At 41.2% G+C, this 14,358-nt stretch overlaps 4 protein-coding genes across 6 annotated transcripts; 1 reads left to right on the forward strand and 3 right to left on the reverse strand.

Moving 5' to 3' along the window:
- Positions 1-931: 931 nt before the first annotated feature.
- LOC6566424 (Golgi phosphoprotein 3 homolog sauron) lies at positions 932-4,683 on the reverse strand. Its single transcript, XM_001993374.2, has 5 exons — positions 3,924-4,683; positions 2,054-2,181; positions 1,871-1,989; positions 1,618-1,793; positions 932-1,546 (listed from the first exon to the last, which is right to left on the reverse strand). The coding sequence occupies exons 1-5, from the start codon at positions 4,146-4,148 to the stop codon at positions 1,298-1,300; spliced, it is 897 nt and encodes a 298-aa protein (XP_001993410.1). The 5' UTR covers positions 4,149-4,683; the 3' UTR covers positions 932-1,297.
- A 182-nt stretch (positions 4,684-4,865) lies between these two features.
- LOC6566474 (protein C10) lies at positions 4,866-5,442 on the forward strand. Its single transcript, XM_001993375.3, has one exon. It carries the CDS (start codon positions 4,966-4,968, stop codon positions 5,314-5,316), a length of 351 nt encoding a protein of 116 aa, XP_001993411.1. The 5' UTR covers positions 4,866-4,965; the 3' UTR covers positions 5,317-5,442.
- Positions 5,443-5,498: 56 nt separating this feature from the next.
- LOC6566475 (tudor and KH domain-containing protein homolog) lies at positions 5,499-10,379 on the reverse strand. 3 transcript variants are annotated; one of them, XM_001993376.2, is made up of 5 exons: positions 10,166-10,379; positions 7,805-8,225; positions 6,654-7,472; positions 6,495-6,601; positions 5,499-6,428 (listed from the first exon to the last, which is right to left on the reverse strand). In XM_001993376.2, exons 2-5 carry the CDS (start codon positions 8,107-8,109, stop codon positions 5,911-5,913), a joined length of 1,749 nt encoding a protein of 582 aa, XP_001993412.1. In that variant the 5' UTR covers positions 8,110-8,225; positions 10,166-10,379; the 3' UTR covers positions 5,499-5,910. The 3 variants fall into 3 exon arrangements, with proteins under 3 accessions (XP_001993412.1, XP_032595584.1, XP_032595583.1); XM_032739693.1 differs by lacking the exon at positions 10,166-10,379 and adding an exon at positions 9,033-9,232; XM_032739692.1 differs by lacking the exon at positions 10,166-10,379 and adding an exon at positions 8,623-8,814.
- Positions 10,380-10,676: 297 nt separating this feature from the next.
- LOC6566476 (GATOR complex protein MIOS) lies at positions 10,677-14,089 on the reverse strand. The gene is made up of 5 exons (XM_001993377.2): positions 13,680-14,089; positions 13,362-13,613; positions 12,334-13,294; positions 11,118-12,173; positions 10,677-11,051 (listed from the first exon to the last, which is right to left on the reverse strand). Exons 1-5 carry the CDS (start codon positions 13,969-13,971, stop codon positions 10,961-10,963), a joined length of 2,652 nt encoding a protein of 883 aa, XP_001993413.1. The 5' UTR covers positions 13,972-14,089; the 3' UTR covers positions 10,677-10,960.
- Between the last annotated feature and the right edge of the window lie 269 nt (positions 14,090-14,358).

Consider the following 14,358-nt stretch of genomic DNA (forward strand, 5'->3'; position numbering starts at 1 on the left):
TCCCCTATCCCCTCAAAAAAAGAGGAAAAGATTAAAAATGAAATAAAAATCTTTATCAAAAGAAAAAACTTGTTGCCTTTTCATTCAAGAATATTATGTGTCATTCTTATAAATATTACAGTTAACGATACGAATTTCAACCAACAACAATTTCCAATCAATAGTTGCCCAATTATTTCAGCAATTTAAAGCTGAACTGTGTTAATATAGTCAATGTTATTTCGCCATTCTACTCACCATTTTAGTACTTTAAAGACTCCAATAAAAGATATAGGTAGTATTCTGTATATGCATTGTATATTGTATTGTATTTATTAGGCCTTTAAATATCTAGAATTATTATTATTTGACGTGCACATTTTACATTTACATAAATTTATAGATTGTTTTTTTTTTCTTCTTCATTCGTTTTGTTTGTTTAGAAAAGTTTCTCGATTTCAATGTTCCCGAAATATATAACAATTAAATAAACACTGCCTATAATGCCCCTTCTCTCCTGTTTGTCTGTATGTTTTGTATGTTGTTTAGTTGTTTATCAAAATCACATATGAACAATTAACCTTAGTTTAAATTGAAGTGGAGCATAGCTAATCAGACAGTATACAGAAGATATAACAGATTTCTCTCAGATTTATAAACATTTGTGGATGCATCAGAGTTGGCTGTTTGGCTCTTACAATTAACGTTAAGATTATATAATTACATAAAAAAACCTGTCGCAGCACATAATATTATTTATACTTTTTCTTTCTCAGTTTTATTTTTATTTTTTTTTTGCAGTTTACAACTTAATTATTATGTTTAGACAACGACGACTTTGATGAAATTTTGATTTACTGTTTCTTATTCGTGTGCCGAAATTGCTGTAGAATAAACCGAACACATTTTATGGAATAATACGGCAATAATAATTGTTATTAAAATTCAACTATAAGCTAACATTTCGTTTATTTAAATAAATTGCGAAATACAATAAAACGAATGATTTACGATTTGACATTAGGTCGGCATATAGGAAATGAAATATGTTTAAATATATATATATATATGTCTCAAAATCCTGCGCCAGTGTTGCACTGTCGTTTTGAAATGAACTCAAGGAAATCCGATAAGTGGGCGGCGCGTCTCAAACGGCGCCTTTCGGTTTAAAAACAAGCAGCCTATGTTTTTTATTTGCTGTGAGTGTGTGTGTGTGTGTGCGAGTGTATTGCGTGTGAGTGTGTGTGTGTGTGTTGTGTGTGCTGCTAACTGTTGTGGTAGCCAGATTTGGGAAGTGGTGTGGAGTTGGGCGATCGCCCTATTTCGTAAACGCCATAAACACAGCCCAAAGTATTTCATTCGCATTCGGCTTGGCCGCCTCCGTTTCAAAGTCGAGATCGAGCAGTTCGCGTACTCGCTTCATGGCCACCTCATAATCATCGTCGTTGAGCGGCGCAAATGCGTTCTCGATGACGTCACTGGCATGCGCCAAAAATATCAGCGCCAGCATTCGCTTGTCCATGCGCTGCGGATCGTTCACCCACTTGGAAAGTACTGAATCCTGAATCTGCAAAGCCACATAAAAATGCGTCAACTGTAGCATTTTCTAAGTTACTTAGAAATTAAGTCCGAACTGACCTTCTTGACCAAACGACACTTGACCACATTGTCACTGAGCGGATGTGTCGTCATGTCGAAGAGCAAAAAGTTTTGCTTTTCCGTTGTGAGCACACCCTTCTCCACGAGGTTCTTGGCCAGACGCTCTCGCACATTTTTCAGCTGGTAACGCAATTTCAATGGGTTCCATGTCTCGCCTGCAACAGCAATGCAACAAATGCAAGAATTCAGTAAACGGCATATATATTATTAGAAATAGAAAATACACACGCACCACTGAGATATTCGATCCAACTTTGCACCGTCTCTGGCGGATCTGTTTCCTTGATGTGTTTCAGTGCCTCATCCAATAGAACATCGCCAGTCTGCTGATCTGATTTCAATATCAGTTTTCTGCAACAACAAAAGTTTAGTTTCGGGTTTAGCTGGGATGATGCTCAAACTCTGATAAATGTACCTTGTGCACAAGCCACGTCGTCGCATGCCCGATTTCTCGATCATCACACGTCCGCGCAGGCCCAGCTCAATAAGGATGCAACCGCGCAAGCCGCTTGATATGCAATCATTCCAGAACGATGTGTAACCCTGAAAGGATTCAAATGAAATAGAATTCTAAAATTTGATACACGCAAAGCAATTAAGATCTGATGATTAATATACATGTATATATATTATATTCCACCCACTTTAATAATGTACTTAAAAATAACAGCTTTCGAATAATTTCAAATACAAAATAAGAGAAGGTAATGCTTAAATTGCACTATCCCTATAAAAGTACACATTAAAGTGCTATTTTTAAAACAGAAATCAAATAATCAATATTAAGAGAGAACAAATGTTTAATGTGTGTAATTTAAATGTGTCTTCAGCTGTATATATGGGAGGAGAACATTGTCAACATTGTCATGTTGTCTAAAGAACTCCAAACATCTTTCAGCTTTTTTGCTGCTGGCAACTGTTCAAAGTTGAAACAGATGCCAAGATAAAAAATAAATATGTTTTATGTCTCTCAACAATATACAGAATAATATAACAAGTAAATCTATGTATATGTCCACCTAGATCGATAACTGAGAATCCTTATAGAAAGTTCAATGGGGCACATCAAATTAGTCACTGCGATTCCCCACTCATAAATAGAAAACTAATTCTAGTTTCTTATATATGAAAATGATGATAAGAACATGAAACAATTCAGTTAACGACGCGATAAGTGGCTAAGGAAACAAAAAAAAGAGAAGAGGACAAAAAAAAGCACTTCCTCAAATTAGCTAAATTAAAGAAGACGAAAAAAAAGGGTGATAAGAAGGCAATGCAAGCACTTGAAGAGAGCAGAAACCATCTAAATTTCAGAGTGATCAGAGCGAAGAAAAAGCGACACGTTCAAATTCAAAGACGTCAGTTTTTGTATGGGGGTGTTGGAGATTGGGGTGTGTTGGGGAGGCGTGTTGCGAGAGTGAGATGATAAAGCACGAGGCAAAACACAGCCATTAGTGATAGCAATTTGACAATTACTTGGAATACCCTATACGGTCACGTATGGGTATATTATATAGAACACCAAAGAAATCGCCAATTGCTCCAAACATGTGCGACTTTTATGAGTATGACGACAACGTTAATATGCAAATAACAAGCTGACAATAAATATAAAAGGCTGCCAAAACTTGTTTCAATGTTGACAAAGCTTAATGGTAAATACTTTTTTTTTATTTGATTTAAGCATTAATTTCTTAAAGAGAAGTTTTTATATTTTGCTCATGGAGTTTAGGCTTTAGTGATCGTTCTTAACTCAACGATTTAAGACGACTAAGTAGCAGATCAAATTTTAGACTTGTCACAACAATTTCTAAGCCCAGTGGCGAATAGGTCAAAAGCCAAAAGACCAAACAAATAAAAAAAAAACACTGCTAAACTCGTCGTTCTGCTTTTGTTGGCGGCGTGTGCACAGCACATACTAAGATAAATAGAGGCTTTATAAGACCAAAGGTGGTATTGATGTTAACGTTGTTAACGTTAAAGACAATATTCATTGAAGTAACCTAACAACAACAAAAGGGTTAAGCTCAAAGCGATTGGTTGAAAAAGAGCGAAAAGAGCGAGAGATGAAGAATGACGGAAGCTGCTTATTAAAATGAAAACTTGGCTGCTTTGTTGTCATCGAAGTGCAAAGAGGAAGAGAGAAAGAGAGAGATAGATAAAACTGGGACACACTGCGAAATACTCGCATAAATAAACATATTACTAATTAAAGATAAGCAATAAATGGTACACGTATTTGCAGCTGATAAAATTATCACAATTCTTATCACACACACACACACCTCCTTATCCTTGAGACCGAGCAGCAGCACCTCCTCCATGAGCGTTAGTCGCGTCTCCTTCGAGTCGCCATCATCGATGTTATCCTCGTGATCCTTGTTGCTGTCGTGCGTATCCTGATTGTCATCCCCCTCATTCGCATTCAGACCGCCACCAGCGCCACCGCCCTCGGCTCCATTCTCGCGCGGCTTCACAGCTCGCCTAACCAAGCCATCGGTGCGATTCATTGCTTCTTTTTTTATATTAGTGAATTCTATTTTTTTTCTTTTGCTTATTTTTTTTTTGTATGTGTGGCACACAATTGATGACTGAGCTGCCTGCCACCTGCCTCCTCTGGTTGGTTGGTTAACTGTGTGCGTGCGTGTGATTCTCTTTCTCAGTATTTACTTTGTGTGTTTTTATTGTATTGCAAGTGCTGCTTCTTATTCGTTGTGTTTCTTTTTTTTGTACTTTTGTCACACTTTTCGCTCTTGTTTTTTTTTTGTGCACTGGAGAGATGCACCACGAACTACGTCGTCGTCTTCGTTGTTTAACTCTTTCGCTTTTGCCAAAACTATAAAATTTATGTTGACACTTTTTTCGAAATTAATTAAAATATCATACTAAATGTACGATTGCATATTTTTATATTAGTTTTTATCTATTTAAACACTTGCGCGTATTGAGCTTTATAATTTAGTTTTTGTGTCTTTTCTGTTTCTCCGACGTGACATTTTTCGTCTAGTGTTGGACAACGTCGCGCACTCCGCACTGAATATAAGTCACGATTGAAGCATTTGTTACGCGATGCGTTTGTAACTAACCAAAAAAGCTATTAATTTATTTTGCATGTGGTACTCGCACATTACACAAAATGGATTCAAATGAACTCAATGTACTTACTAATGAACAGCTGTTGCCCTCACTCTAGGTATTTAGCAACACTCTTACTGCGGCTCGTTGTGAATGACTGCGTCTCGTTGTGAGTGAGTGTGTATATTTGGTAGTTAGAGACAATTGGTTTGCAATCTGTTTGAAAAAAAATAAAAATAAAACTTGTTGGAAATGTCGTATTTGGCGAGTTTTAATAATGAGAGTGCAAAGCAAATACTTATGGACATAATACGCACTGTGAATCAGCCCGAGAACTCAAAAAAACTATCGGAGGCAAAGGCGTCAGCTGGCAAGGAAATGATTCTGATGATGCAGCATGTTTTTCCACTCGTAATGCAACTGCAACTGGAGGTGATCAAGGTACACGGATTCCCCGGCAATCGGGAGGGACTCGTCCAGTTCTCGCAACTGATACGCGAAATGGAGCGTGACGACATGGAAATAGCCCGGCTTCGAAGCCAGATACGCGCCATCTACTTGCCACCGATTGCCATCAACACTACCAACGATATACTCATCTGAGATCTAATCGGTCTACAATATAATAAATAATATACAAATTTAAGACTGCAATAGATATAAGTACTTCATACTTTTGTAAATTTATACGTGTTTTCTCTGTATTTGTTGTTTTGTATATAAATCGATTAAACTACCAATAAAGCTGGGTTAAAATCTCCGACAAAGCAAAACAGACAAACCCATTTCAATTTCTTACAATTTAATTTCGCCAGTTGTCTGGGTTTAAGTTTAATTTCAGCTTAAGTAACATGGCATATCTCGTAAATAAACAATAAAAATATAGTTTCTTGCTTTTGCATTAATTTAACAATTGTCTTGGTATTTCTTCGATTTTTTTCATGTATCTCGCATGATATGTTTGTAGTTAAACAGCCAAATTATAGTTGATAAATTAAACAAATTTGTTCAATACCTTAAAGTATGTTAACTTATAAACTATGTATTGTTTGCCTTTTTTATATAGTATATACACCACAAGAAGTGAGCTGCCTGTGCAGTTTGTGTCCGATGAAAAACAAAAATACAGACAAATTAAATCGTAAGTCGAGAGCTAAGATTACATTACTAAATGTGAGAAATGGGAGTAGTAAAACTCTAGCGAGTGACGTCAGCGTGTGTTTTGTTGTTCTTGTTGTTGCTCGGTTGCATTTGCACATTTCTATTTTGCAAGTCGTCTGTGGTCAGCTTGACGGGGTTTATGTGAGTTAAGTCATTGCCATTGTTGAGTTTATGGCCAAGATGCTGGAGCTGGTTGGCAAAGTGAGCATCCTCCGCACTTTCCCCCTCATTCGTAAGCGACAGCGACATGGGCGAAACTGGGGTAAGCGGTGTTCGGGGCGTATTTGTGGCGCACAGCTCCTCAATCGTTGAGTCGCTTTGCGTTGACGGTGATGTGGAGCGCGAACGCACCGGATACGCTGCATCCAGGGGCTGGGCAAAGCCGTGTGTTATCAGAAGATCACCGATGTTCACCTCAACGCCCTCGGTTGGATCGAACAGTTCGACGCCGGGCAGCGGGGTGCCATCGCGTGTGGCAGCATTCACCCCACTCGCCACCTTTGGGCGCTCCTTGTAGGTCACAACACGAGCGATTAGCTTGCGCCAATGGGCAACTAACAGGGGGGAAAATAAGGTGATTTAGTTTACGGATATATAATATAATAATAAATAATATGTACCCTCTGTGAGTTCCTCGAATTTGCATATGGATGATTTAGTCCAAGTCGTGGGCTCATCTGTAATAGTTGACTTGACGTTCGCCAAGAAGCATTCAACTGCTTGGAATCTAAATGAGAACATTAATATATTGATAATCATATATATTGTTTAATAACCACCTCAGAGTGAGGAAATCGGTGCGCAGTTCGCAAATGTCCGCTGGTGAGATGTACTCGCTGTCCCCATAGTCCACAAAGTACAGATCGATGACCAGCTCATTGGGATTGTACTGATTGGGCATAATGTCGACAATTTCGGCACGATACCATTTCTCATCGAATTTGAAGACGGCAGCCACAATCTGACCCACATAGGGCTCTGTCAGCTGATGCGCTGCCCGATTATCGGCGCTGCTATAATAACTGGTCATCTCCTTGACCATGTCGTCCAGTTTCTTGGACTGCGGCCCCACCAGCTGCACCCAGAATTTGGTGGGCGAGGCAACCGCCGAGACATACACCTCCATCGGCTTGTCGTCGCCGCGTGCTGCCATTAGTTTGTCCCGCGGTGGTTGCGAGCTGAGCGACGTCTGCGAAGAGTACATGCTCGAGTTGAGACTGTAGCTGGGTGAGCGACGCGGCTCGCGCAGCTGCTCCACCTCGTCGACGGCACGACGCAACTCTTCCTCCTCCTCGATCTGGTCCTCAAGCAACTTGCGTGCAATGTTCACCTGCTTCTGGTTGCCAACGATGCTGATCTTGGCTTTGCCATTGCGTCCATTCGGATCAACGCTGAGCTTCGCCAGCGAGGCACGACTAATGTCCTGAATTATTTCGCCGCCGCGTTTGTAGATCTTGTTGGCCAGTCGCTGCGTCACCTGCAGCTCCACCTTGACAATCGGTGCACGCTCAATCTCCCGGATGAGCAGCCCACGGGCCGCTTTCACCGCATCGGGCAGTCCGTTGATGTCGCAGAATTTGTGAGAACTGTCTTTGTCGCTGATTTTTAGAAATGTTGGAATACAAAATGGAAATCAATTAATGAAGTGACTAACGAGGATAGTAAACTAAAAGCTTAAAATTTTAGTTTCCATCAATTTTGGCAGTATGAATTTATATACTTATTTATTAATTATATATTTTATATTGATTACGATCGAATTACTATTACTATTTTTATTTAGTTTTTAGTTTTTGAAAGTAAATAGACTGGATTAGATTCTCTCTATTTACCCTATTATTTTAAATTCCTATCTCTGCTGAAGCATTTAATCTTGTCCACACATTAAATTCCGTTCTCTTGGCTTCTAAGCCAAGCATTTAATATTTACCGTAATCTTATCTTTGCCCCGGTCTTTTCTTCAATTAGCTTAATGTTGGCACCGCCGCGTCCGATTATCAACGGCACATGGTCATTGTCCAGAACGATTTTGAGACAGATTTCCTTTTGTTGTTTCTGTTGTTGTTGCTGATTCTGCTGTTTGCTGTTATTGGCTCCCTCCCCCTGCTCTTCGGGCGTGTCATCATTGCGGGACTTGAAGTATGCATAGAGCATGGCGCTGCCCAGTGAACAGAGACCGAAGCCCAACAGCAGTTTATAGGTGGGCGTGCCGGCAAAAGGTGTATTGCGCAACATTCTGTATTTGTTTTGTATACTAGATGTGTGTGTTTGTTTGTTGGCTTCTGTGTGTGTTTGCGAGTATTTCACTCTCCCCTTGTTCTGCTTGCCTTGCCTCTCAAGTGTGCATCAAACTGCAATGGGATAGAGAAAGAGGTCAGAATTAGGCAAAGTATATGTCAAATATTAACGGAACATTGCGTGCACAAATGACGCACATTTGTGCATATTTTTATTACGGTACAGAGAATCGATAATTACAAAGACGAGACAATTGTTGTAGTTGTAGTTGTTGTTGTTACTCTTCACCCATTAACAGAAGAAAACTTTAAGAGTAAGTTTGATTTGACGGTTATACAATAGAATTGTTATCAGTAAACTATTTATGAAAATGTGCATAACAAATGGAATTTATAATTAATTTTCTTTTTTGGCAGAGACATACACAAATGACAGCAGCAAAACAAATATACAGGTGACGTTAACGCTTTAACACTGTGCTGCAAAATATTGCTATTAATTTGTACTTACGACGAATGCACTTTGCAGTCGCAGATTCTACTAAAATATTCACACACATTTTCAACAATTTCAAATATAAAATGATTAGTTTTGCTTGATTGAACATATACATAGTACAGTGTCAGAGAAAGTCGTAAAAATCCATTTGCAGCCTCATTGAGAATCACGTAATCCGCACAGCGTAACGTTAAAGTTAAAACTTTCAACTTAAAGTGAAAACGCTGTTAAATCTCAGTGTTAAATTTTAAGCTTTTCCCCCACTTGTCCTTCGAGAAACAAGTTTATGTGCTCTTCTACCAGAGACCGGTTTAACAGCACCAATTGAGAATTATGCGCTTCCGATGCAAAGCGATTCTCTATGTTATCTAAATTAAATTAAGTATAATTGCTACAATATAAAAAAAAATTAAGCTGCTGACCTTGATAAGGGATTTTGTTTTGATTATTGTGATTCGTTTTAATTTTTTTCAACACTATAACTCAATCAACCGTTCTCCGATTGATTTGATTTTCTTTGATCGTTCGGAATCGTTTCGTTTATTTTGTAGAATGAGCAAACAATAATGAAATCAACAGAGCGCTTAACGGCATCGATCCGCTTCGCATCGCTCTATTCACTTAACTGTTGCAATTATTTGAATGGACGCCGTATTTTCAATGCTGTGTCAGCTGTTTGACCACTGTCTCTCTTTCTAGCTCTCTTACTGCCGCTCTCCTCTTGCAGTTGTGCTCTCTGACTTTTTTATTGTTTATTTCGCCGGCTCCTTTTTATTATGGGCAACAGTTGGGACAGATTGGGGTGGGGGTTAAAATAAACATGAATTGGCAGAGGCAAGCAAATAATGGATTATTAACAGTGCCAAATGGGCAAAATAAAAGCAATTAAAATTGTGCGATAATAATATAGAGAGTGAGAGGGCATTTCAGACAGACAGGCAAAAGAGCGCTTTGAATTCAGAGTATTTTAGCTGCGTGCGCTGAAAGCTAAATTTAGTTAAATGACATAATAAGCCGTTCGTTGACTGTTTACTTTTTTTTTTGAGTTGCGTTTGCTGCTCAATAAAAGGACGCCAAGCCAAAGTCAAACATTGATTTTAGTTCTTGAGTAAGTGCGTAATACACATATGTACATTGTATATATGTATATCTATGCGTATTATTGAGATAAGAACAACTCTGATTAGAACATTTTCCATTAGTATTATTCAAAAATTCATAAATACAACAAAAAAACAAGGGTCACGCGGTGAAAATTGTTGGCAATGTTTCAAATTTGCTGTTGCTAAATTAAAACAAATCAACAACAAATGAAATATCTACGTCATTTTCAGGTCTTTAAGTCGGCAATGTGTTCTGTATTTAAAGTATTTCGGTCCAGTCTATTATTAATATTTGCCATAAGCTTTAGCTGTGGGTAAATTTATTGTCACAACGAGTAGAATACACAGCGTTAATTTTTGGCTCCACGCACGAATTGAACGCCAAACGAGAACTGATAGTAAAAGTGATGCAAAAGCAAATCTCAAAGCGTGCGTCGATTGTAAAAACTTACTTGACTTTGTTGCACTATTTTGTGTAGTTATACTTTTAATCTGTAATAGCCATATGCGTATTTAGCTGGAAGCACAATGTTTAGAAAATGTAGGAAATGCATAAATTAAACGAATTGACATCACAATTGGATGGGATGATAAAAACGTGTAGAATAGAATTATATCAGAATTCGGAATCGGTTCAAAGGAACGAATGAACCAAATGACGGTGTGGTTCATCTAAGTAGTTCGTTCGCAACGAAAACAAAAATCATATGTTTTTGACAAATACAGGCGAGACTATGATCCGCTGTTATTGACAGCGGTAAGTATTGGAAACGCATTGTTAGACTATACAAAAATCTAAATTACTCATTTTTCACTTCTAACCTGGAAGGAATTAAAAAATGCAATAATTAAGAAGTAAAATTTGTATTGCTAACAATTCCTATTGCTTAAAAACTCCGTTAGTCCGAACCAGTTCGATATAAACTAAGTGTTGGAAACCGTTCAAATTGAAGTGGACAAATATTTGGATTTGAAATTGGCGCTAATAGCTTTGGACATTTCTTTGCGTCATTTATTTGTGATTTTTAATTTGTTTGTTTTGTTCTATGTATGTATAAAATGCAATTGAGCAGCTAATAGCTGATAGGTCATAATAAACTTATGCTATGGGCACATTAACCGCGGTATGTATATATATATAAGTACAATGAACACTTTTCAGTTTAAGGCGAACCATATGGCATGGGCGTATCGTAGTATATATATAGTAAATAGTAATAGTAAATGTAGTTGCTCTGCGTGAGCAGTTAGGAAATCTCACGCAATGCATTCGGCTTGGTGCCATCCATGTCAAAGCAGCGACAATTGCACGAGGAAACTGGGCACTCGGAGTTTTGCCTGCAAAAAGATTGAGATTGAGCTTGATATTTATATGCTATATATGGAGTTCTAGTTGTTACGCACTTGAACCACTGCATAATGTGCTCGGTGTGACCGCCGTGGCGGCAAGTCTGACACCAGGCGAACCACTTGGAGAACGGTTTCATTGGCCAGCCTCCTTGCAGCTCCGTTGCGTTGGAGACGGAGGAGGATGCATTTGTGTCGCCGGCACTCATATTCATCATGGTGCCCATGTGCATGAGGCACAGTGAGCAGCGGGGCAAGGGCTTCCGACAATTGGGGCAGGATGATAAACGGTTTGTGCTGGTGCTCGTGCTGCGCGTTCGCGGCTCATCGAGCAGCGCATTGGACACGGATTTGCCACAGAAATTGCAGGAGAGGAACACAGTGCGCGAACTTCTCGCCGATGGACGTATATTCTCGATTTTAATATCCAGCTCGGCGCGCTTCTCCCACAGACCCCAGCTATTGAGATAGTCCAGGTAGCTGGCTATCCAGTACTGGATGCGCTTGTCCACAAAATGCTCGTTGCGGAAATAATTGATGGCCACCAGTGCCACAGTTTGCACATCGAAACTGGCATCCATATAGGCTTGCAGGATGTTGATGCCATCCAGCGATTCTCCAGTGAGCAGCAGCCCATTGAGATCACCGCATTCGATGGCGCGCTGAATGCGCTGCTTCACATAATCCGCCAGCTTCGTCTCCGACAAATATTTGCAGGCGAAGGCAACGCGATCAGCGAGCGAGACGCCCTCCTCCCGGAGTACCGCCTCAAAGTTGTCCGCCTCCATGGTGAGAAAGGAGAAGATGGCACGCAAATGCGGATCCTGGATTTGCATATTGGCACTGGAGCGCTGATTGCGCCACGTCGAACTGCAGCGATCCGCATTGAAGCTGGACAAGGCGATTGCAGTAATCCGATACATGCTCGGATCACGCATCTTATCTGCTGCCCGCGACAATATATTGCACGCGGCGAGCACCTTCAGATGGAACACACAGATCATGGCCGCTCGACTGAACTCCTTGCTCGCGTACAGCTCATCGATGAAACGGTCCAGCTCCTGCTCAATGGGCCAGCCGCACAGCTTCAGTGCCAAGTCCCGCTGTTCGCTTCTGCAAAATGGAAATGGGATCTTGGTTAATGACACAGGCATTTAGTTATAAGGCAATGTGTTTAACGTGAGCACCTGCCGGAATAAACTCTAAAACAGTTATGGGTTGGTGACCCTTTTTCCCCGGGCAAAGGATTTATTTAAGACAAGATGCGGCTTACCGATAGCAGACCAGTTTGTTGGAATTGTTGATGCCATCGGGCCATTGCAGCAGTTGTGATTCGATGCGCGAACTGGCCATCAGTGCCTCTGAGGTGTGACCCAGATTGACGCCCAGCGTGGCCTTCAGACCCGTCAGCCGATCATCGCAGTGGACATTCGTCAGCGTCATCCACACATTGCGCAAATACGGCGTCAAATGCTGTTCGACAAATCGTTTGTTGTCCGGCCGCATGCCGTAATCTTGCTGGGCACGCTGACGTGTCTCCTCCAGCAGATCTTCCTCGAACAGCTCACGCTCCAGGAAATCAAAGCTCAGAGATGAGCCAACACTAAACTCGTTTAGCGAGCTGGCGACGCTGTTTGTGCTGCAACTGCTCGTCGTCGTCGTCGTTGGCTGTTGGCTGCTGCCAGCCGTTGGCGAGGCAACGACTCCGCCACCGACTCCGCCTCCTGCTGGTGCATAAAGTGGACGTTGCATGAGCAACGGCAACTTGCTGCGATTGCTGTACGCCGTATGCAAACTAGCTGGCAGTCGAAAATCCAGGATATTCAATGCATCAGCCAGCAGCAGTGCCCGTTCAAAGTCACGCGGATGCCACGACAGCCAATTGACAGCGGCAAATTTGCCACTGTGCTGATACTTGGCCGGGAAGGGGCTAATTTGTCGCTTCACATGGTACACGTCGCGGCTGGACTCGTTGTCCACGCTGCGTATATCGTAGAGCGTTATATACGGCGAGTCCCGCTGCAGCGAGGACAACAGCGAAGATCTCGTTGGACACCAGGCGATCTGCATGTGATTCCGTGAGGATGCAATCTGGCGCAGTGGTCGCTCAATTGCACGCAAATCCCACAACATAATCACCGAATCTACATAGCTGCACAGATAGTTGCCGTTGGGAGCCACAGCGAGTCCCTGCACCGTCTTCGTCTGTATGGACTGGCAGGTGGCGTTGCTCTCTGCAAATCAAAAAAACAAGATGAGGGATTTTATAGAAGAGGAGCATGAAGTGGGTTTAGCAATTACGTCGCAAATCGAAGAGTTTGATCGACTTCTGGCTGATGCCGGCGATGAGCACGCGATGATTGTGATCCCAGCAGAGTGAATTCGCTGCCTCGGCGACACCAAAGAAATTGGCCGTCTCCTTGGGCACGCCACGCTCAATGTCCCAGATGGTGATACACGAATCGGAACGATGTTTATCATGCCCGATGGCCAATATATTCGCATCCAGCTCATGCCACGCAAGGCACGTGCACATGCGTTGTTGTCGCGGCGCTAAAATAGTTAACGGATCAGATTGGAAATTTGTGAGTTTGTCTGGCAAGAATTGGATTTGCTTACTGTACTCCCAGCTGCTGTCGTAGGTGTCCCGGAAATTGCATATGCCAATTTTGCCATCGGCCAGGCCAACGGCAATGATAGGCTGATCGCTGTGATAGGAGGCGGCCACGCAGCGGGCATATTGATAGCGAGTCTCGTTGCTCAGATAGTTGACGGGAATGTAGGGAAGACGACTCTTCTGGCTTGGATCGTCCTTGGTGCGCACCTCGTACAGACTGATCTCCTGGCCCCAGGACACGAACTTGTCCGGGAAGTTGGGGAACCAACTGATGCCGTGTATGTTGCCGCTCATATTGAGCTAAATTTTGGGGGGGAGTTCTTTCTTTTTGCTTGCACAACCAAATTGCGTCGCTTCTTATCAGTTTGGAGCAATAAAAAAAAGAATATCACCAAACAACAAAACAGCTGATAGTGCAGTTAGAGATGGGCGATATAAAGTGACTGTTATGAGGAGCAAACGTTAAGAGGAGCAGAACTGTTAAGTTAGCAGAATGATAGCGCGAAAATTTGAAATTGTACACTAGTGGATTAAAGAGTACATAACAAGGTAATGCTACGTATTACCATTTCATACTCAACAAATTTTAATTATTTCAACTATTATTATTTCCATATCGCACCACCTATCGTAGACAAGTGCACACAATATTTGCTGAATTCTTTTTACAGATAATGCTAC

Source organism: Drosophila grimshawi, unplaced genomic scaffold (genome assembly GCF_018153295.1).
Source record: "Drosophila grimshawi isolate 15287-2541.00 unplaced genomic scaffold, ASM1815329v1 contig_1377, whole genome shotgun sequence".
Classification (NCBI taxonomy): Eukaryota; Metazoa; Arthropoda; class Insecta; order Diptera; family Drosophilidae; genus Drosophila; species Drosophila grimshawi.